Source organism: Anomalospiza imberbis, chromosome 5 (assembly GCF_031753505.1).
Source record: "Anomalospiza imberbis isolate Cuckoo-Finch-1a 21T00152 chromosome 5, ASM3175350v1, whole genome shotgun sequence".
In the NCBI taxonomy this organism is placed as follows: Eukaryota; Metazoa; Chordata; class Aves; order Passeriformes; family Viduidae; genus Anomalospiza; species Anomalospiza imberbis.
In genome coordinates this window covers 58,476,386-58,494,417 of record NC_089685.1, presented here as the reverse complement: position 1 = coordinate 58,494,417, position 18,032 = coordinate 58,476,386, and the positions used below count along the sequence as shown (strand labels likewise).

At 44.5% G+C, this 18,032-nt stretch overlaps 1 protein-coding gene and 1 long non-coding RNA gene across 3 annotated transcripts; one reads left to right on the top strand and one right to left on the bottom strand.

The window, feature by feature from the left end:
* Positions 1-1,463: 1,463 nt before the first annotated feature.
* On the top strand, positions 1,464-17,867 carry PRDM4 (PR/SET domain 4). Of its 2 annotated transcripts, XR_010999369.1 has the most exons (12): positions 1,464-1,698; positions 3,190-3,320; positions 3,968-4,153; positions 6,157-6,951; positions 10,057-10,206; positions 11,414-11,532; positions 12,280-12,365; positions 13,334-13,461; positions 14,011-14,325; positions 15,487-15,655; positions 16,340-16,481; positions 16,715-16,848. XR_010999369.1 is itself a non-coding variant. In XM_068191078.1 (11 exons), the coding sequence occupies exons 1-11, from the start codon at positions 1,688-1,690 to the stop codon at positions 17,022-17,024; spliced, it is 2,400 nt and encodes a 799-aa protein (XP_068047179.1). In that variant the 5' UTR covers positions 1,470-1,687; the 3' UTR covers positions 17,025-17,867. The 2 variants fall into 2 exon arrangements, 1 of the variants encoding a protein (XP_068047179.1); XM_068191078.1 differs by lacking the exon at positions 16,340-16,481 and having other exon boundaries at positions 1,470-1,698; positions 16,715-17,867.
* LOC137474478 (uncharacterized) lies at positions 4,743-6,416 on the bottom strand. The gene is made up of 2 exons (XR_010999370.1): positions 6,276-6,416; positions 4,743-5,180 (listed from the first exon to the last, which is right to left on the bottom strand). It is a non-coding gene; the product is annotated as an uncharacterized lncRNA (long non-coding RNA).
* Positions 17,868-18,032: the final 165 nt, after the last annotated feature.

Here is an 18,032-nt window from a genome sequence, read left to right as displayed (position 1 = left end):
GGCACTTCTGCTGTAGAATTACAGTATCATAACTGGAATTAAGACAAGCTGAGGGCTTGGGATAACCTAGCATTTCAGGACAGAACTGAGATGTCCTGAGTGTGACTGTGAAGGTTTAAGGATGAGAACTCAAAATGGAAGGTCTCCTGTCATCTCCTATTAGGGAATGCAAAGTGAAGAGAGAGACTTTTGTGCTTGTAGTCATTCACTGCAGGTTCTAAGAAAAAAGTGAAGTATTAGCACTGACATGTGAGTGGGACTACACACAAAAAAAAATGAAGCAGACTTAAAGCCCCCATCACAGGACTAACCATCCATAACAACCTGAGGACTTGGTGAGTTCTTTTTTGACTTGCTGAAATAATGTTTGTGGGCAAATTTGGATAGTCAGTTATGGTTAGGGTAAGGATTATTTGGCTTGGTGGAGGAAAGGTTGTGGGATATGTGGTAAACTAAATAAGGTCATTCTTTTGGTCATGAATGACAGAGACCTGGACTTTGCCTAAATGTACTCCTTTAGATGTTAGATATTTAGAGTAAACTCATTATGCAGGTCCCAGTGTCAGGCCATAGACACAGAAAGGCAGCTCCAAAGGGAATTCTTCCCACACATCTCGGACACCTACTTCAAGATGAGACGAAGCACTCTCTGCAGCAAACTACTTCTCTCTTTCAGCTACAGAGAGAGCTTGAAAAACAACTGTATTCAAGGCATTCGACTTTATGACAAAGCCAAAGGAGGAGAGTCTGTTTCCACCCCCAGAAGAATCAACAGGTTTGTACTTGACTAAAATGACCTCTACATTTAGGCTCTTTAGATCATGGAATGATCCTTACAGATCCTACATTTAGGTTCTTTAGATCAAAAGAGAGCAGACAGAAAAATGCTTTGAATTTCCTCCTGTGCAGACGTCCTGTCGAGGGACGGCTCATTTAATGAGGCATCACTTAAGTGTCAGGCACAAGCAAATTACCAAAGCCCATTACAGTGTTCCAGGAAACAGCTGTTCGCCCCGGCACTGAAGGAACGCGGCGACTGATTCGAGCAGCGTACATGATGACTATCCACGTGTCGCAGGCGAAAGCGAGCTACACAACCGCTTGCACACATCAAGAGATTCCTTCGCCATGTCACCTTAGCCAGAATTGCACATACGGTCAACCGTAATTGAACGACGATGTCCAGGAGGCAACTGGGCACGTACGGGCTGATGGTACCGGAGGACACAAACCACAACCCTTTAATGACAGCAGATACGAGGGTGTAACGAGAAAGCAGTGAGATAGCTGGGAATATCGTGTGGGAATACTGTGTGGAAAACCGGAGTAAGCATCGCACCCTTCTGGAAGAAGCGGCACGGGAAGCCTCGGGCAGGGTTTCGGGCCGGGCGCTGGCGCGGGGCGGGCACGGAGCCGCCGAGCCCCGGGGCGGTGGCGCCGCTTCCTGGCTCCGGCTCTCGGCGGCGGAAGCGGCCCCGGCCCCCTCCCTCCGCCATCCCCGCCTCCCTCCGCCTCCCCCGCCCGCGCCGGGCCCGCGCCGCCCGGATCCCGCCCATGAGGCGGCGGCGGCGGCGGCGGTGGGGGTTGCGGCCGGGCCGTGGCTGGGGCCGGAGCCGGGGCCGGGGGCAGGCGGCGGGCCGGGGCGCAGGGCCCTGATGCGGCTGCGGGCGCTCCGCCGGCGGGCCCCATGCACCCCAGGTGAGCGCCGCGGGGCACCGGGCGAGGCGGGCGGGACCGCGGGGGGCACCCGGCCGACGGGGCGAGCAGGGAAGGGGGTCCCTCCAGCGTTCGGCGCCTCCCGCGGGCCCCGAGGCTCGGCCTCGGGGCGAGGGCGGTGGTTCCCTCCCTCGGGCATCGCCATCCTCAGCAGCCTCCTGAGCCGGGGATGAAATGCCCTGCCCCGCCGGGCAGCCGGAGCCGTCGGCCTCGTCCCTGCAAAGCCGTCCCTGGCGGCAGGCGGAGCGCGGTGCCAAAGGTGGGCAGAGCCGAGGTGGAAGTCGGCGACTCCGCTTGCGGCTCAGCCCTCCGGGTGGCAGGTGGTCTGCGAGGAGCTGCGAGTGGACTCGATGTTCCTTACGGGCGCCTTCCAAGCTGAGATCTCGTGCTGTTCACTTGTGTGAGTTTGGTGGATTCGGTCATTTTTCCCGGCTGAGTGGTACCTTTCCGTACCCGAGTGGCAGCCCAAGCTCCGGCTCTCCATCAGTACTGCAGCGCTTGGGCCTGCTGCTGGCAAGGGCCATGTGGGAGACCTGGGTCAGCCTGGAGGGTGTTGCGTGTGTGGCTGCTGTGGGGGCAGCTGGTCTGGCTGGCCCTAAGAGCTGCTGGTCAGACTCGTGTGTGGGTAGGAGGGCCGGGGTGGGCACAGCTTGCAGAGTTGTGACAAGTGTGAGTAGACCGTGTCTCCATGGTGTCCCCATCCCTGCGGACTGGTTTGGGCTGCATGTGCAGCTTGAGATCCCAAAGGACACGTGTGTTCCAAGTTGACATGGTTTCTACCAAGGCTGAGGGTTTGGAGCGTTGGGCGGTTCCTGCAGCTGCTCATGTGGTGTGTGCCCACTTGGGCAGTGTGGTTATCACTGAAATAACGTGGCATCCGTGGTGCCAATATTTAATGTGATGGGAGCACATAGAACCAGACTGAAGCAGTCTATGGCTGTTTTGCAGTGGTAACTCTTGTCATTATTGGCCTGGTTCATACTGGTGGGGAATTAGAAGTTGTGTGTCTGTTACCAGTTTGAAGTGGTCTTTCCCCCAGATTCTGGATTTTGAATGTGGATGTGGTGCCCAGAAGTCATGAATCAGGTGCTGTTGTCTGAGTATTTCTGACATTCAGCTTGTAAATGGATCTGTTTTCACAATAGTTTAATCACAGTTGCTTTTACTACTAGGAGTAGGACTTTGTTTTCTGCATGGCAAGGAAGAAGCTACGGTCTGATTTGTCTTTCTGAACGGTTTTTAATCCTGATTATTGCTATCTAATATGATCAATATGTACTGATCATGATGTGATGACTATCTGAATGGCTGGTGTGTTTTATGCATAGCTTTTTAATGCAGAGTTTTTATATGCCAATATCAGATTTTGAGTTTGTTTGCTCAACCTTTCCTCACCACAGTATAGTCAGTAATCAGGAATGCTTTTGCATTCTGTTTCTTTTTCCTGCTCCCCTCTCTGTTCCTTGTCTCCAGAATGAATGAAATGAACTTGAGTCCTGTAGGGATGGACCAGCTGACTTCCTCTGTGAGCAATGCCCTGCCAGTCTCGGGAAGTCACTTGGGCTTGGCAGCGTCACCCACTCACAACGCCATACCAGCACCAGGTAATGGGGGAGGGTCCCACACGGAGTATTACAGCTCCTGCTCTGTGTTCTGCTGTCACAGCAATGGTCCTAACTGGGCAGCAGTGCCTGCTCTGATAGCAAGTCATACTGTAAGCAGTGAAATGATGCAGAGCTGGGGAAAGGGGAAGCCATATATTGTTGTTTATGTGGGCAAGCAAAAGGCACGAGTGCTTGTCAGGCTTACACTTTAGTGGGAGCCTCGTTTGGTTTTAATGGGGTGATTTGCACTGTGGGTGAGTAGTATCAGAATCCTTTGAAACTAGGACTGCAGCTGAAAATCTCTCTTCATCTATGTCTCATTTCTCTCAGGTGAAAAATCACTCGTATAGCAAAACTGTTTTCGTAGCTCTCTTTCCAGGGGCCTGCACAGACAGAAGTCCATTACAATTGACAAATAGAAGCAAGCCCTACCAAATATATCAAAAAAGGTCTAGCCATATTCAGGCATGCCTCTCACTGCTGTGATAACTGATCCTTTCTTTGATGCTTGGCACCTTACTTGGACAGTGTCATGCTGTATCTACTTAGGACAAGAGCTCCTGGGGAATTAGTAATCTCTTTGTTAGCTCATGTGTTCATCAACTCGGGGAGTTCCATTGAATTTAAATGGGCATTTTCTTTTGCAGGCTTGCCTGTTGCAATTCCAAACCTGGGCCCCTCCTTGAGTTCCTTGCCCTCTGCTCTGTCTCTGATGCTCCCAATGGGTATTGGGGATCGAGGAGTGATGTGTGGTATACCAGAGAGAAACTACACCCTACCTCCACCACCATACCCTCACCTGGAGAGCAGCTATTTCAGACACATTCTACCTGGTAAGTGCTCTGGTGCTGATGGATGGGAACAGTAAGAGAAACTCTTTTAAGAGCTGTCTGTTTCTGTCCTGAAGCAGGCATGACTGACAGTTTGACAGAGCTGTTGTTTCCCTGAGTTTGTCTGGAGACTGTTGTGCCATTTACACACCTTTATTTTCAGACACCTGTTTCTATATTTGTGTATGAAAATAATTGCAGGGCATTTTCTACTTAAACCTAACCTTTGATTGCTCCTCCTGCTTTGATTTTAGGATTAACAGAAAACAAAGCATGCCTGGTTTCTGTCTCCAATGGCTTGTAGCTTGCAAGTTGCTTTTATTTTTTTCTCCTGTAGTCTGAAGCAATATTTAATATGTGCATAATGGGAGATTACAGTAGTTCAAAGCTCAAAGAGGGCAAGACATCAGTTGTGGTGCAGGGCACTTTCCCGCCCATTTAACCTATGGCACATATTTTCTTCATTTTCCTTCAAGGTTGATTTCCAAAGGCCTAACACGCTGACTTCTATCTTGATTCCTTTCTCACATGTGCGTTGGAGTATAAATGTAGAATTTTACATTTTAGTATGTGAAAACACAGAAATTGAAACTTTAAATACAGTTCTGGTTTTGTTTGGTAGCTAAGATTGACAGGGTGGAAGAAGTAGTTAAACTTCTTCAAGGTGATTCACTGAGTGTTGTTGGTTCAGCCTGGGTTTGGAATGAACTGTAGCAGCCCAGGTCTTGAGTAGCTACCTGTTGACTGATGGCTGAAATTTCCAGCTGCTTAGGAGTAACCTTTCCTACTGCACTGCATGCCTGCTTGTTCAGTGGCCAAAGAGTAGACAAGGAGACTGTGCACTAGGAACAAAGGTATTTGCCATTCTTCTGAGCTGGAATAATCTTCGTGTGATGTTTTATACGGTTCTTTTGTCAGTCATCTTGCTGCTATCAAGGATCCTCTGTGTTCATGCCACAAGGCAGCATTGCATACAGAAATATTTGATGCAGCTGATTAAATTAAACTGTTAATTTCTTGGCTTGTTGTGCTGCAGAAAGAGCATCTGTGCTTGCATCCTTGTAATAACAAACATATTTGAATGGAAAACTCTTGTGGAACAAGTGGCTCATAGGGTTGAAGGCTAAAAAGATGTGCTGAATCAGATCTTGCAGAATATGCAAAATCTGCCTCTGTCTCTGCTGGAAATAATGTTTATTTGAATGCGTTGTTGTATTTCTTCCAAAGATTTTTGTTTGTTTGTTCTTAGTATGTAAACACGGTTTAGTGCTTCTTCATATCTGAAGTTTCAAGGTTGTTTGATGTGGAGAAGCTTCCCAGAACTACCAATAAAAGATGGTAGGGTTTCTGATTTAAATTCAACCAAACTATTGTTTTAGGAGAAACAACATGCTTTCATGTAAGGAAAGAGAGCAGATGACTCATGAAATCTGTGGGAGAGCTTGTCTTTGTCCTTCAGAATTTCAGTTGATGACCTCTGAGATGGACAGTTATGCCACTTAGTCTTAGGGGAAGGAAGTAGTCATTGTTAAAACTTGAATACCTAAGCAAAAATTGTGTCCTGGAGAATTGTTTCTGCTTCTAGCAAAGATGAACCAAATTACAGATTCCACTAGCAGTCCTTCATCTTTTGTGAGCTATTTTTTGGGAATGAAAAATTAAGCCTAAAATGTGAAGAACCTCTTTCTCATTTGATCTTTGTACTGAGCAGCCTAGGTGGAATTCTGCCATTAACTTGGCTGTTTAGAGTTCGAGAAATAACTAGAGACTTAGTTTGTTGGGTGGAAACTCTGAATTAGTTGTCAAGTGGTACTTTGACAAGAGTGTTAGGCTGGCATATGTTTGTGAGCCATGTTTTCGAATTAGTGCATTTTAATTGGAAGTAATGTAGAGAAATGTCTTCAGGGATCTGGGTCTCAGTGTCCTGTGTTTTGACTGATTTTTATTCAAGATTTGAAAACTGAGGCAATCTCACTCCCTTCTTTTTCTCCCTCTTTTCCTATCAGGTATCTTATCTTACTTGGCTGACAGACCACCACCTCAGTACATCCATCCCAACACTATAAATGTTGACAGCAATCCAGCATTGTCAGTCTCCAACAACCCCTCAGCCCTGGATCCCTACCAGCCCAGTGGGACCGTGGGGCTGGAACCAGGGATTGTGTCCATGGACTCCCGCACAGTGAACACACATGGTCCTCAAAATCTGCATCCTAGTGAGAGCCACGAGGTAGCACTGGATACTACAATCACCATGGAGAGCGTTTCCAGGGTAACCAGCCCCATCTCTACAGATGGGATGACAGAGGAGCTTACAATGGATGATGTAGCCAGGGATCACACACAGATCCCAAATGGCTCCCGGAGCCATGAACCTTTAGCCGTAGACACAGTGGGGAGTAACTTGACATCGGACGCTGTGGGACACGGTGGTGTCATTCCCATTCACGGTAGCACTTTGGAACTCCCTGTTGTCATGGAGCCGGACCACATTGCCGGGCGAGTGACAGGGATATCGGACAGCACACTAAATGACCCCATTCATACTGTGGCCATGAGCACCAACTCCGTGAGTGTGGCGCTCCCTACCTCACACAACCTCGCTTCCCTGGACTCAGTAGCCTTGCATGAAGTGGGCCTCAGCCTGGAGCCTGTGGCAGTGTCTTCCATAAGTCAGGAAGTAGCCATGGGGCCAAGTCATGTTGATGTGTCTGCAGACAATCTTGCCTTTGTACCATCATCTCTGCAAATGGAAGACTCCAATTCCAACAAGGAGAACATGGCAACCTTGTTTACCATATGTGAGTGGACATTTCTTGCTTTTTTGGGGTAGGGTTTGTCATGTAGCTGTTTTCTGGTGTGGCTGGACTCTGGTTGCTAGTCTTACAGATTTATGGTGAAAAAAACAGTTATTTAACAAGTCCAAAATTTGAAACATTTGCAGTGTCATATTAACTGTTCTGAAACAATAGTAGTTGGAAGTAGTAGGAGATGTAGTAGGATGTTTTAGCATAATTCTCTTTGTATCATTTCCCATGTTGCCATGAGGTTGGAAGCTGAGTCTTGGTGAAGCTCTTGATTTGGTGGATATGCTTGATATCCTTTCCAATGAGACTTCTGTTTCTATAAAGTCACATCACAAGTGACTCTTCTTGCTCCATTGAAAATACACAACAAACACCACCACAAGCCATACTTTTCATCAAATTGGTGTAATTGTTGAGTGTGACATTATGTGATTTTGCAAAATTTATATTAAACCATGAACAATAATCATGAAAGTGTTGTTCTAAATAGGAAAAAAGAGCAGAGAGGGAAGGAACTTCATAATATTTCTAATTATCCTCATCAAAGAACTTTAGTCCAGAGGTTAGTGGATCTCATAGGAAGAGAGGAGCACTGGGTATTGTATTGCTGTTCCTGTTATCGTTCAAGGAGTGGTTTTTGAGAACTGAGAAGTTCTCATTTGCTGGGAGAGAGATTTGCACTTTCATCTGCAGGATGTCTGGCTTCCTGCCACTGAAACATAAGGCCAGCTTTTATATTAATTTTTATTATCTGTGGTAGCATTGCTGAGTGCTGCTTTTCATCCAGTCTGGCCTTACAACTGCCAGAACCTAATGGCTTGCTCTGCCTGCGAAACATATATTAAGAAATTGAAAGATACAGTGCCTTGGTTAGCAAGAGAAGAGGTGCAGTTCAGTGTAAATTGTCTAGTCAGTCAGACATTTGGATTAATTGGTTAAGATTTCATTCTGTGGGATAAGATACAACTTCAAATCAGGTGGGCATAGAACTATGATGCATTTACAACTCCTAGAGGAGGAAGAGTTTTACAGTCGATGCACTCAGAGGTTCCTACAAGCATCTGTTGCATGTTGAACAAATAATGATCCAAATACTGTGATAGCCAACGTGCTTGTGGTGAAATCACTTTTCTTACTCTCTTACAAGTGAGATTTGATGTGCCAGCTTTTTGTTGTTATAGTTAGCATAGTCCTAAGCTGTTTTCCAGACGATGCTCCCCTTTGGTAGGACATTAAAATGGCTGCTGCATGCCTTGTGCTTGCATGTGATCTGCAAAACAGATTCTTGACTTGGGGAGGTTTAAATTTTAACTTTTTGTTGATGTTTTTAAACTTCACGTGAATTAACAGGAATTTTTGTCCAGACAGGTGACAGCAAGGACAAGGAGTTGTTTTAGATCCCCTAATGGTTTTTCCTCACTCAGATGGCAGGAGTCAGGGCCTTTTTCAGAAAACTTTTTACTGTTCCTAAGCAGGAAATAAAAAGTCTACCTTTACTACAGTCCTGAATGTTTGCAGAACTTTCTTTCATGAGGTGTTTTTTTTGGTCACCTTTGTTGACAGTTCTGGATATCCAAATCAGAGAAATAATCACTGATTTTTTTAATGATTTAGCATGGACAGTAATGGAAAGTATATTTAACTTTCTGTGGAATGTGTGATTTTTTGTTTTCCATCATCTTAAAAATGTATGAATGGTTGAACTTCTCCAAGTGGAAATGTCCCACGCCTAGAACTTTTCCTCCTCTGCCTCTCCTTGGAGATGGTCCATAGACCCATACTGGGTGTGTGCCAGGCAGTGCTTAAAAGCAGCTGTTCCACACAGTGTTTCTCATTACTCAGGTCTGGCTGTTGTTATTGCTTTACTCCTACATGTCACCTGTGTACAGGAAATAATGCTTACATAGGCTCTACTTAATAATTTTTGGAGTACTTTCCTATCTGTTAATGTGTAGTTGCTCAGACTGTATTTTATATAAGGTCACATTCTGAAAGTATCAAGAAAGTATCTGGAAAATATCTTTAAGCATGTAAGGATGGAGCTGCTCTTTGGGCCTGCTGAAGGCTACTTCTGTGATAAGTCTTTTGTACTGGAGCTAGGCCATCAAGAGGCCAAAGAAGGTCTTAGTGGAGATCCTGATTAATTACCTGAACATCTTTCTTCTTCAGAAGAATAATTATTTATCAGGAGAGTGGTTGCTGAGTAGGTGTTGGTTGCTCCATCCACAGAGAATTAAAATTACGTAGTTTTTCTGGATGAAATTGTAATGCTATAGAGAGAATTTTATGCTGTACTTTCCCTCAGATTCATTCGACTGAAGACTTTCACTGGTTTCTTTTAATACAGTATTTCTGCTGAATGACAGATTGGGAAAGCGATGCAACTGATTCTTCTTGGGCTTTTGTTTTTGTTGCATTCAGTGGCATACTCACACTGCATGAGTTTACTGCAGTGAGACCTTCAAAAGCAGCAGTGAGGTCAGGTTTTTGCTGCTGTGATTTACACATTGACTGAATTTAAATGGAGGCAAGGGGATTTGTGGTTCATGTTCGGAAAATTTTAGAAGGATGACCTTACTGGTCCATTTGCATGGATATCCTTGAGGTTCTACATGCAAGAAGTGCTGATGGTTAATTCCAAAAATATAACCAGTTAGAAGGTGTTTGGTTTTGTTTGTCTTAGATTTTTCTGCCCCTAAAGTTCATTTCACTTGTGATCAGAGTGAAATTGGCTCTTCCACCACCAGCATTACCACCAGCATGGGGAGGCTCTCATTCATTTTGCAGTAGCTTTGATGAAGAGTGGGCTCTCTCCCATTGCTAGATTTCCCTGTAGGGATAATCTGGAGTCTAGGTCATCAATTTACCATCAGGAAAGTAGGCAGAGATCCTCACATTTTATCTGAATTGGATAGAAACTGACATGTGTGTCAGTGCCCACCTGACTGGTCCATATTCTTCTGAGTAAGAAGGACAAGTTGAACGTGACAGAAGCAGCCTTTGGCAGGGGCTGAGCTGAAGCACATTGGAAGGGAGCTGATTGCACTATAGGAGCTGTTGTATGTTTTTAATGCCTGCTGTCCCCTCCTGTGTCTGCAGGGTGCACGCTGTGTGACAAGGCGTATCCATCAGACTGCCCGGACCACGGGCCCGTCACCTTTGTCCCCGATAGCCCAATCGAGAGCCGAGCCAGGCTGTCCCTCCCGAAGCAGCTGCTCCTCCGGCAGTCTATCATGGGAGCTGAAGCGGGTAAGGATCGCATTACTGTGCACTTCCCTGCAGCATTTAAAATACACTCACTGCTGAAATCCAAAACCATAGGGAGATTAATGTGGGAAAGAAACACCACAAGAGAGAGATGCTTCCCTCTTCTGTAATCACCCTGACTTACATTATCCTCGAGCTCCTTGTGGTCTGGTTACTGCTTAGACTGCAGCTATACTGTAGGGCTGCTGCCACAGAGAGCGGCACTTCTTAAGGTCAACCAAGGTATGGTGTTTTTTTTTACCGTGTTAAACAGCCCAGGCACAGCTTTGATAAGAAAACAATGCCGCAATTACAGTTTGGGGGAAGCTGACAATTAGAAGTCATAGAGGAGAATTCTGTCTGCTTGTTCATGAGCTTGGTTTGCTACTTTCTGGGTGCTTTCATTGGAGTATTGATCACGAGTGCCTCTGTTTTTTCCCCCCCACTTCATTTACATTTGGCATGTAGACTGTGACCTTGTCACTGGATGTGGACCTTGTTACTGTATTTCACGTCACTGTCACCTGGAATTCGAAGAGTACAGTGCAGTACCCTAAGGATCTGAAGGCTAGAGAAGAATGTGATTATTGGCTTGCTTAGTGATGCTGCTTGTTGAGAGTAGATGACATCTGTTCTTTTCAAGCTGCACTAGTTTCCAGTTTATTCCTAAGAGCTATTCAGTGTATTCATGTAGACCTATACATATATATAAATATATATAAATGTTTAATAATAAATAATATACATGCAGGAATCCCTCTGCCCATGACAGAAATACAGCTGCCTCTGGGGAGAAATGCAGAAGCTGCTTAACAATGCCCAGCAACAATTCTGGAAATTCCTGGGGATTAGGTAGGCAAAATGTAGTTACTGAGACTAGTATTTTCTGCTTCTGCAGAAAGTGCCATGAGAACTTTAATTGGTACAAGTGGCTAGGATGTTAGTTTTATAGCTTACTGAAAAGTAAATTACTTGCTTTGACCAAATAAATATTTGTAATGACACCAAAGCGGCTCCCATTAGTGTCATGTGGTGGTGGTGGTTCTTGTCTCTGCCATAGGTGTGTTTCACACGTGAAGTAGAAGCTTTGATGATCTTATGCATAGATATTACCTCTGGAGCATTATCTCATAAGCCTCCCACTTCTTTATTATGCATGATTAGTTGTTTAAATAATTGATTTCTTCAGATTTTGGTCTTCTGGTGATAGGTGTGTGGACACGAGAAACCATTCCTGTGAGGACTTGTTTCGGACCTTTGATCGGGCAGCAGAGCCATTCTCTGGAGGTGGCTGACTGGACAGACAAAGCAGCCAGTCACATCTGGAAGGTCAGTGGTGTTGCAGCTCACAGAGCCTGCCAGCATGCCTTTTTCCTTTTTCTGGTGAAAGCTACCACGTGACAGCAACATTAACATTATCATCCTTCCCAAAAGTCAAAAGTAATGCAGTTTAATTGTTTAATTCTTAGTATCAGCACAGCAGAGCTGTATACCTTGCAGTATGTTGGTAGTCAGTCCTGAAGTACAAAAAGCTTCTTTAATGCCTTCTCTTTTAAAGGGCTATATGTGGTTTCGGTATTTGTGTGGAGTTGCAGCAGAGATTGTTTATGAATTGCTATGTAGCAGTTGTTTGTTTTGTATCTCTGTTCATTGAAAGTTCCCCCAGGTGATTAATGATTTGTTTTAGGAAAGCCAATTTAAAGCTTTTCTTTTCCCCATCATTTCATTTTCAGAAAGTAAATCTGACCTATATAAATAAAGCATGTACTGTTTGCCCAGATTTTGTTATTCACAAGACTTGGTTTGTAAGAAATGCAGCCAAATGCATTTCTGCTGAAAGGTAAAGGTGAGAAAGATGCTGATAAACAGATTTTCTGTTCTCCTGGGTAGCAGAGGTCTAGGTGCCTGTGTGAAGAGGAAAGTAAGGAGTGAAAACAGGGTTGTGGTGTTCACAGTGGCAATGGAGACTTCCTGGCTTGTTCTAGGTAAACACATCCTCTCTTAAAGAAAGAGGCTGGCTTTCACTACATTTATTGCTGTGTTTTGTCCTAAGGATGCATTTGTCTTTCCTGGTAGATCTATCACAACGGTGTCCTGGAGTTCTGCATCATTACAACTGATGAGAATGAATGTAATTGGATGATGTTCGTACGCAAAGCCAGGTGAGAGACACCTGTACTGTGCTAAGGAGCTTTGAGTCTGAGATGCAGGCTCATAGAAAGCTGTACTGGAGAATGAAGGTTGACCTTCATTCAACTGAAGTTGACCTTGATTGTCCTTTTGATTTTAATACTTTATTACAAAGTGTCCCCGAGTTCTTTTGGCCTAGTTCAAGCCCCTGCTGCTTGTGAGACCTGTCCCTTTCAGTCTACGATGAAAACTATCCCGGCTGGCCTAAGTATTGCTCCATCCATGGTCCACTGAGAAGGCCGAACCTTTCTTATTTTTCTGTGACACAAAGTAGGTTTCTCCTGCAGTTCATTTCATTGTTCTCATATGCAGGAGTCAAGAAATGTAATGTTTAATCTCCCACTGCAGTGGGGCAGACCTTTTGCTGGTTTCAGATACTGGGAACAAATATATTCAAGATATTGCTTCAAAAGATGAATGACCACATCTTGAAACTGGTCCTCAAGAAGACTTTTTAAAGATAATTTAAGACATTAATTTAAGACATTACTGATATTTTTTCCATCGTGTATTCTCTATTTCTTAAGGGATATAGCTATGTAATGAATCTACGTGTAGGAAGAATCTATGTGTATGAAAAGTACATAGATTTTTGTAGTTTCTTAGGAGATCATGAACTCATTTCTCTCAGCCTACTCGAATGTCTATTAATAATTTTCTCAGAAGTGTTGTGAGAAACGCATCATTTGGTGGAGGAGATTGGCTCTCAAGGTCTAGTTTTCTTTCCTTTAATAAAGAAGGACAGAAATGACAGACATGCAAGTTTTTATAATATGCTGACAAGCACTGATGTTCCTATTACCTTTTTATAGGAATCTTTCCTTTTCCCTTTTTTCTTTTCCATTTTTCTCTTCTATTCTTTTCCATTTCTGTTATTTTTCTTTTCCCTTCTCCTCTCCTCTCCTCGGCTTTTTTTTCTTAACTGTTGTTATTGCTGTAGGAACCGGGAAGAGCAGAACCTGGTAGCTTACCCTCATGATGGAAAAATTTACTTCTGCACCTCTCGGGACATCCCCCCTGAACACGAGCTTCTCTTCTATTACAGTCGGGACTATGCACGACAGCTTGGTAAGTAAGAGCTCTTTTTTGTTGGCTTTGCAGGGAGTACCCAGCTTGAATTCCCTTTCAGCGCCATCTCTGGGCTCTGTGACTTGGGACTGCATTATGTTCCTTCTCAGTTCCCATTGGTGCATGTCATAGTTTCCTTTAACATTGCATTACTACAGAGTACCATCATTTAAAAGAAACATTTCCCTACTTAATTCCACTGATCGGGGTAAAAGATTTTGAAGATTTTGTTTGGAAGAAAAATCATGTTCTGTTCATCCAGGGCTAAGGGAGTTTTGGAGCTGACAATGTTCCTATCCCCCCCCAGCTTGGATTGTGATAATTTAGATATGGGTGAGCTGTGCTCAAAACTGTTCCAAAGTTTGGCCCCTCAAAACATTTTCAATGACCTGAAAGAGCTGGAAAGCAACACGGGAGCTGAAAAGAACAAATGTGAAAATCTTTGCACCTGGCTTTGCTACCACAGACTAAATGTTAAAGTGGTCCTTGTTCAATCTCTGTTAGGCTTTACTGTGCCTCGTTACAAGTGATGTTTTTGTGTGCCCAAAGGTGTCCCTGAGCATCCAGACGTGCACATCTGCCACTGCGGGAAGGAATGCGCTTCCTATGCGGACTTCAAGGCCCATTTGAGCAGCCATATTCACAACCACCTCCCCAGCCAGGGGCACAGCAGCAACCACGGGCCAGGCCATGGCAAGGAAAGGAAGTGGAAGTGCTCCATGTGCCCCCAGGCTTTCATCTCCCCTTCCAAGCTGCATGTGCACTTCATGGGGCACATGGGCATGAAACCGCACAAGTGCGATTTCTGTAGCAAAGCTTTCAGCGATCCAAGCAACTTACGGACACACCTCAAGATCCACACAGGTGAGAGCTTGAGAGCTTTGTACAGATGCCTGTGTGAGGACAGGGGAGAGGGTGAAGGTCAAGTTACAGGCCAGCAGCAGACAGTGTGGGTATTTTTTCCTCTTTTTTTTTTTTTTTTCCCACTATTCCTTATTGGGAAATCACAAAATTCTAATTACAAAGCTGGAAAAGAAATAAAACTGGGAGTGAAGTGCTCTCAAGTCAAGCATAGGAAGCTGTAGGCTCAATAGCCAGGCGTTTTAATGGACTGATGAAATATTAATGTGGTATACACAACCACAGAATACTCAGTGGGGTGGGATTCAAGTGGTATTCAAACTTAGTCTGAACTCAGTAACATGCTGGGGTTTTAAATGATTTCTGGCAAAGAATAACAGAAGTACTGATAAATTGAAAAATGGGATAAAACATAGAAGTTATCAAAGGGCCAGTGAAATTCGTACCTGTGTGTTTGTTAGATAAGAGAACTTGTTTTTGCAGACAAAGGCAATGCAGTGCATCAAATGTGGTTGGGCTCCAGTAAAGCATCAGATACAATTCCTGTGGGAAATCAGTGAGGATAGGGATGTACTAATGTACAGTAACTAGATGGTTACCATGGTTACTGTTACAAAGGAAGCTACCATTGTTTTTACTGAAGAATTCGTTTTGGATAAGACTAGTCTTTTTAAGTGTTTGCCTGAATCTCTTGGTGGAAAAATGCGCAGAGCTGCTGGAGATATTTTGGAATCCAGAACAGGGAGGCACAGCTGGTGTGGACAAGACGCACAAACCCTGCCTCACAAGAAAGGCTGGCTGACCACAAGCACTGGAGAAACAAGCAGCAGTGTTTAGAAGGATGAAGTACAGAAAGGTGCATTACACTAGGGCATCAGTGGTTTGAAACAGTACCATGACATTGGGGGCATTGAGTACGGGATGAAAAGCTGGGGAATGATGAAGTCAGCTGCCTTGTTTTTTGCATAGCTAAATATAGATTGGAACCAAGTAGGCCTTTATGCTGAGTCTGAAGGAACTGCAGGAGAAAACAAGTCCTGTTCATAAAAAATCTGCCTTTCATCACAGTAAAATTTAGTTTTTCAGCAATGGTCAGGCTTGTTTGCTTACTGCATTTCTTGGGACACTGAGTGCCAATCTGCGGGTGTCCCTGTGTACTCCTAGGTCAGAAGAACTATCGCTGCACCCTCTGTGACAAATCGTTCACGCAGAAGGCTCACCTGGAGTCGCACATGGTCATTCACACCGGGGAGAAGAACCTCAAGTGCGATTACTGTGAGAAGCTCTTCATGCGCAGGCAGGACCTCAAGCAGCACGTCCTCACTCACACACAGTAAGTGACTTCACAGGAGCTGTTGGACTGGCCAGTGCAAGAAATAATGAAGATGAACAGCCCGAGACAGACTGTCCAGTTTGCAAATAGTTTGGCCTAGGGAGCATAGGCGGGTTCATCCTCTGAAATGACAGAGAAGTCACTCTAGACCAAGTCCTTGTTTTACTGGCTGCAGTTATAGAGTTCTAGTGTCTGCAATATTTCTGTGACACAGTAAATTCCGAGCATGCTCCTTGTGTTGTGAAATGGCAGTCCAGAGTGTTCATCGTTTTGAAAAGGGGGTTGTTTGATTTATATTTCATTATTTGCTGAGAACTGTTTCCACGTCCCAATGAGACCAAAAAATACAAACTTATCAGTGCTATTGTCGCTGAGTACCTTGTTAGTGAACTCTGCCTGTTTGCTGTAGGGGTGTGGTGCAGCTGTTCCCAGCCCTTTACCTTCCCGCAGGTCTCACTCAAACTCTTGCTCTCCTGCTCCTCCTGTAGGCAGATTCCTACCCACAGCCGTCTGCCAGGCCAGGTCTTATGCTCTGAGAATCTCTCCATCCTATATATTTACTCCCAATCCAAAGTCCTCCTTAAAAGCTGCTTGCCCAAAGCTAGTCTCTTTGCTTATTTCATTTTCAGCATCTGGTTTTTGTACTCACTTGGAATCCATTGCTGCTTCTGTCATGCTGCCTAGGAGCCAGTGTAGTGCAGCCAGATGAGTGAGAGAGGCAGACAGAAACACAGACTCGCTTTGCTGCTTGTTCCTACAGCATGAGCCAGGAGCACTTCTGCTGGGATATATTTTGCAGTGTCATTACAGAATGTGTTGCAGTCTGGTAAGCTCCTCTGCTTAGCATTTACAGACTGAGGGTTGGTAACATGCAGCAGTGTTGTTTCCTTACTTATTCTTCCCTGCCTTCTCCCCACCCACCTTTATGCAGGGTTGGGAAGGAAGCTACCTTTACATCAAGGGCGTTATCTCTGTCCTTGCTAGAATATGGACCTTAATCAGCATTTTAATACCAGCTGCCTTGTGGCAGGAGCAAACTCACTTTTTTGTGTCTTGCAGAGAACGGCAGATCAAGTGCCCCAAGTGTGACAAGCTGTTTCTGAGGACAAATCACCTGAAGAAGCATCTCAATTCACATGAAGGAAAGAGGGACTATGTCTGTGAAAAATGCTCCAAGGCTTATCTAACCAAATATCACCTCACTCGACACTTAAAAATATGTAAAGGCCCCACATCCAGTCTGTCAGCCCCAGAGGAGGAAGAGGAGGATGATTCAGAGGAGGAATTAATAGACTCTATGAGGACTGAAGACTGTAGGATTAACAATGGAGTTTATTCAACAGGTGATGTTCTCTCTGGACACAAATGAAGAAGAGAGGGAAACTTTCTTGGATATTATAAGTAGGGAAGGAAAAAACCCTCTTCCTTGTTTCCCCAGTCACCAGTGTATGTCAGGTGAGGAGTTTTCCTTCTGTTTTTGTCTCCACACTACCACCACTTAATATAATCTGTAGCCAGAACACTAAGTCTGGATCATGCACGTACAAGTGAAGAGTTGCTAAGAAGGAAATGTGAGGCAAGATTTCTTTCACACACGCTGTGCATACTTCTCCAAATCACTCAGATTGATCCATCCAGTGCCAGGACACGTGATACAGCTTGCATAGGCCTTCGAGCAAAGAGCCACGAACCAGAAATGTAGCTGAGGGGTTGCAGTGACCTGTAAGCCAACTGTCCTTAACTGCCCAAGCTGGGACATGAAGAGAAACAAGGAAAAAATGGTGGTGGAACTTTTTAACTGAAGGATGTGGTTTGGCACAAAGCAAAGACTTCTCAATGCTCAGGTTTCCTTCTTAAAACAAAACCTTTTGGTTTAAAAAAAAAAAAGGCCAGTGAAATCAGCACTTCCACTCAAAGTAAGTATCCCACTACAGAAACTCAAACATTGGTTTTTGGAGAACAGTTATCCCCTCTTCTCCCTCAAGTTCACAGCCCATGGAAGCAGGTGAAGAGAGAAAGACTGTATGGACTCCGTAAGGAAGGGGCTCAGAGACGATCAGGCAGTGTTTACAGTATATGTTACTTCTTGTGCTGTAAACCTTTTACCACCTAGAATGATGGGAGGGTTTGCTGCTAATATTATTTATGGAATGAAGATTATTACATTTTGTTGTTTTCTTTTGAAATAATTAAAAATGTGGCTCTTCTCTAATGTTGTTTTTTAATATTTACATATGCTGAAAAACAATGTTCCTATTTCTGATAACGATGCTAAGTAACACCACTTTTTAATCATCTGCCCCTCCCAGGCTTTCCTGGGACATGGTATGTGTAGGAGCTCCTCCATCAACTGGGCAGCTAATGAACTCTAGATTTG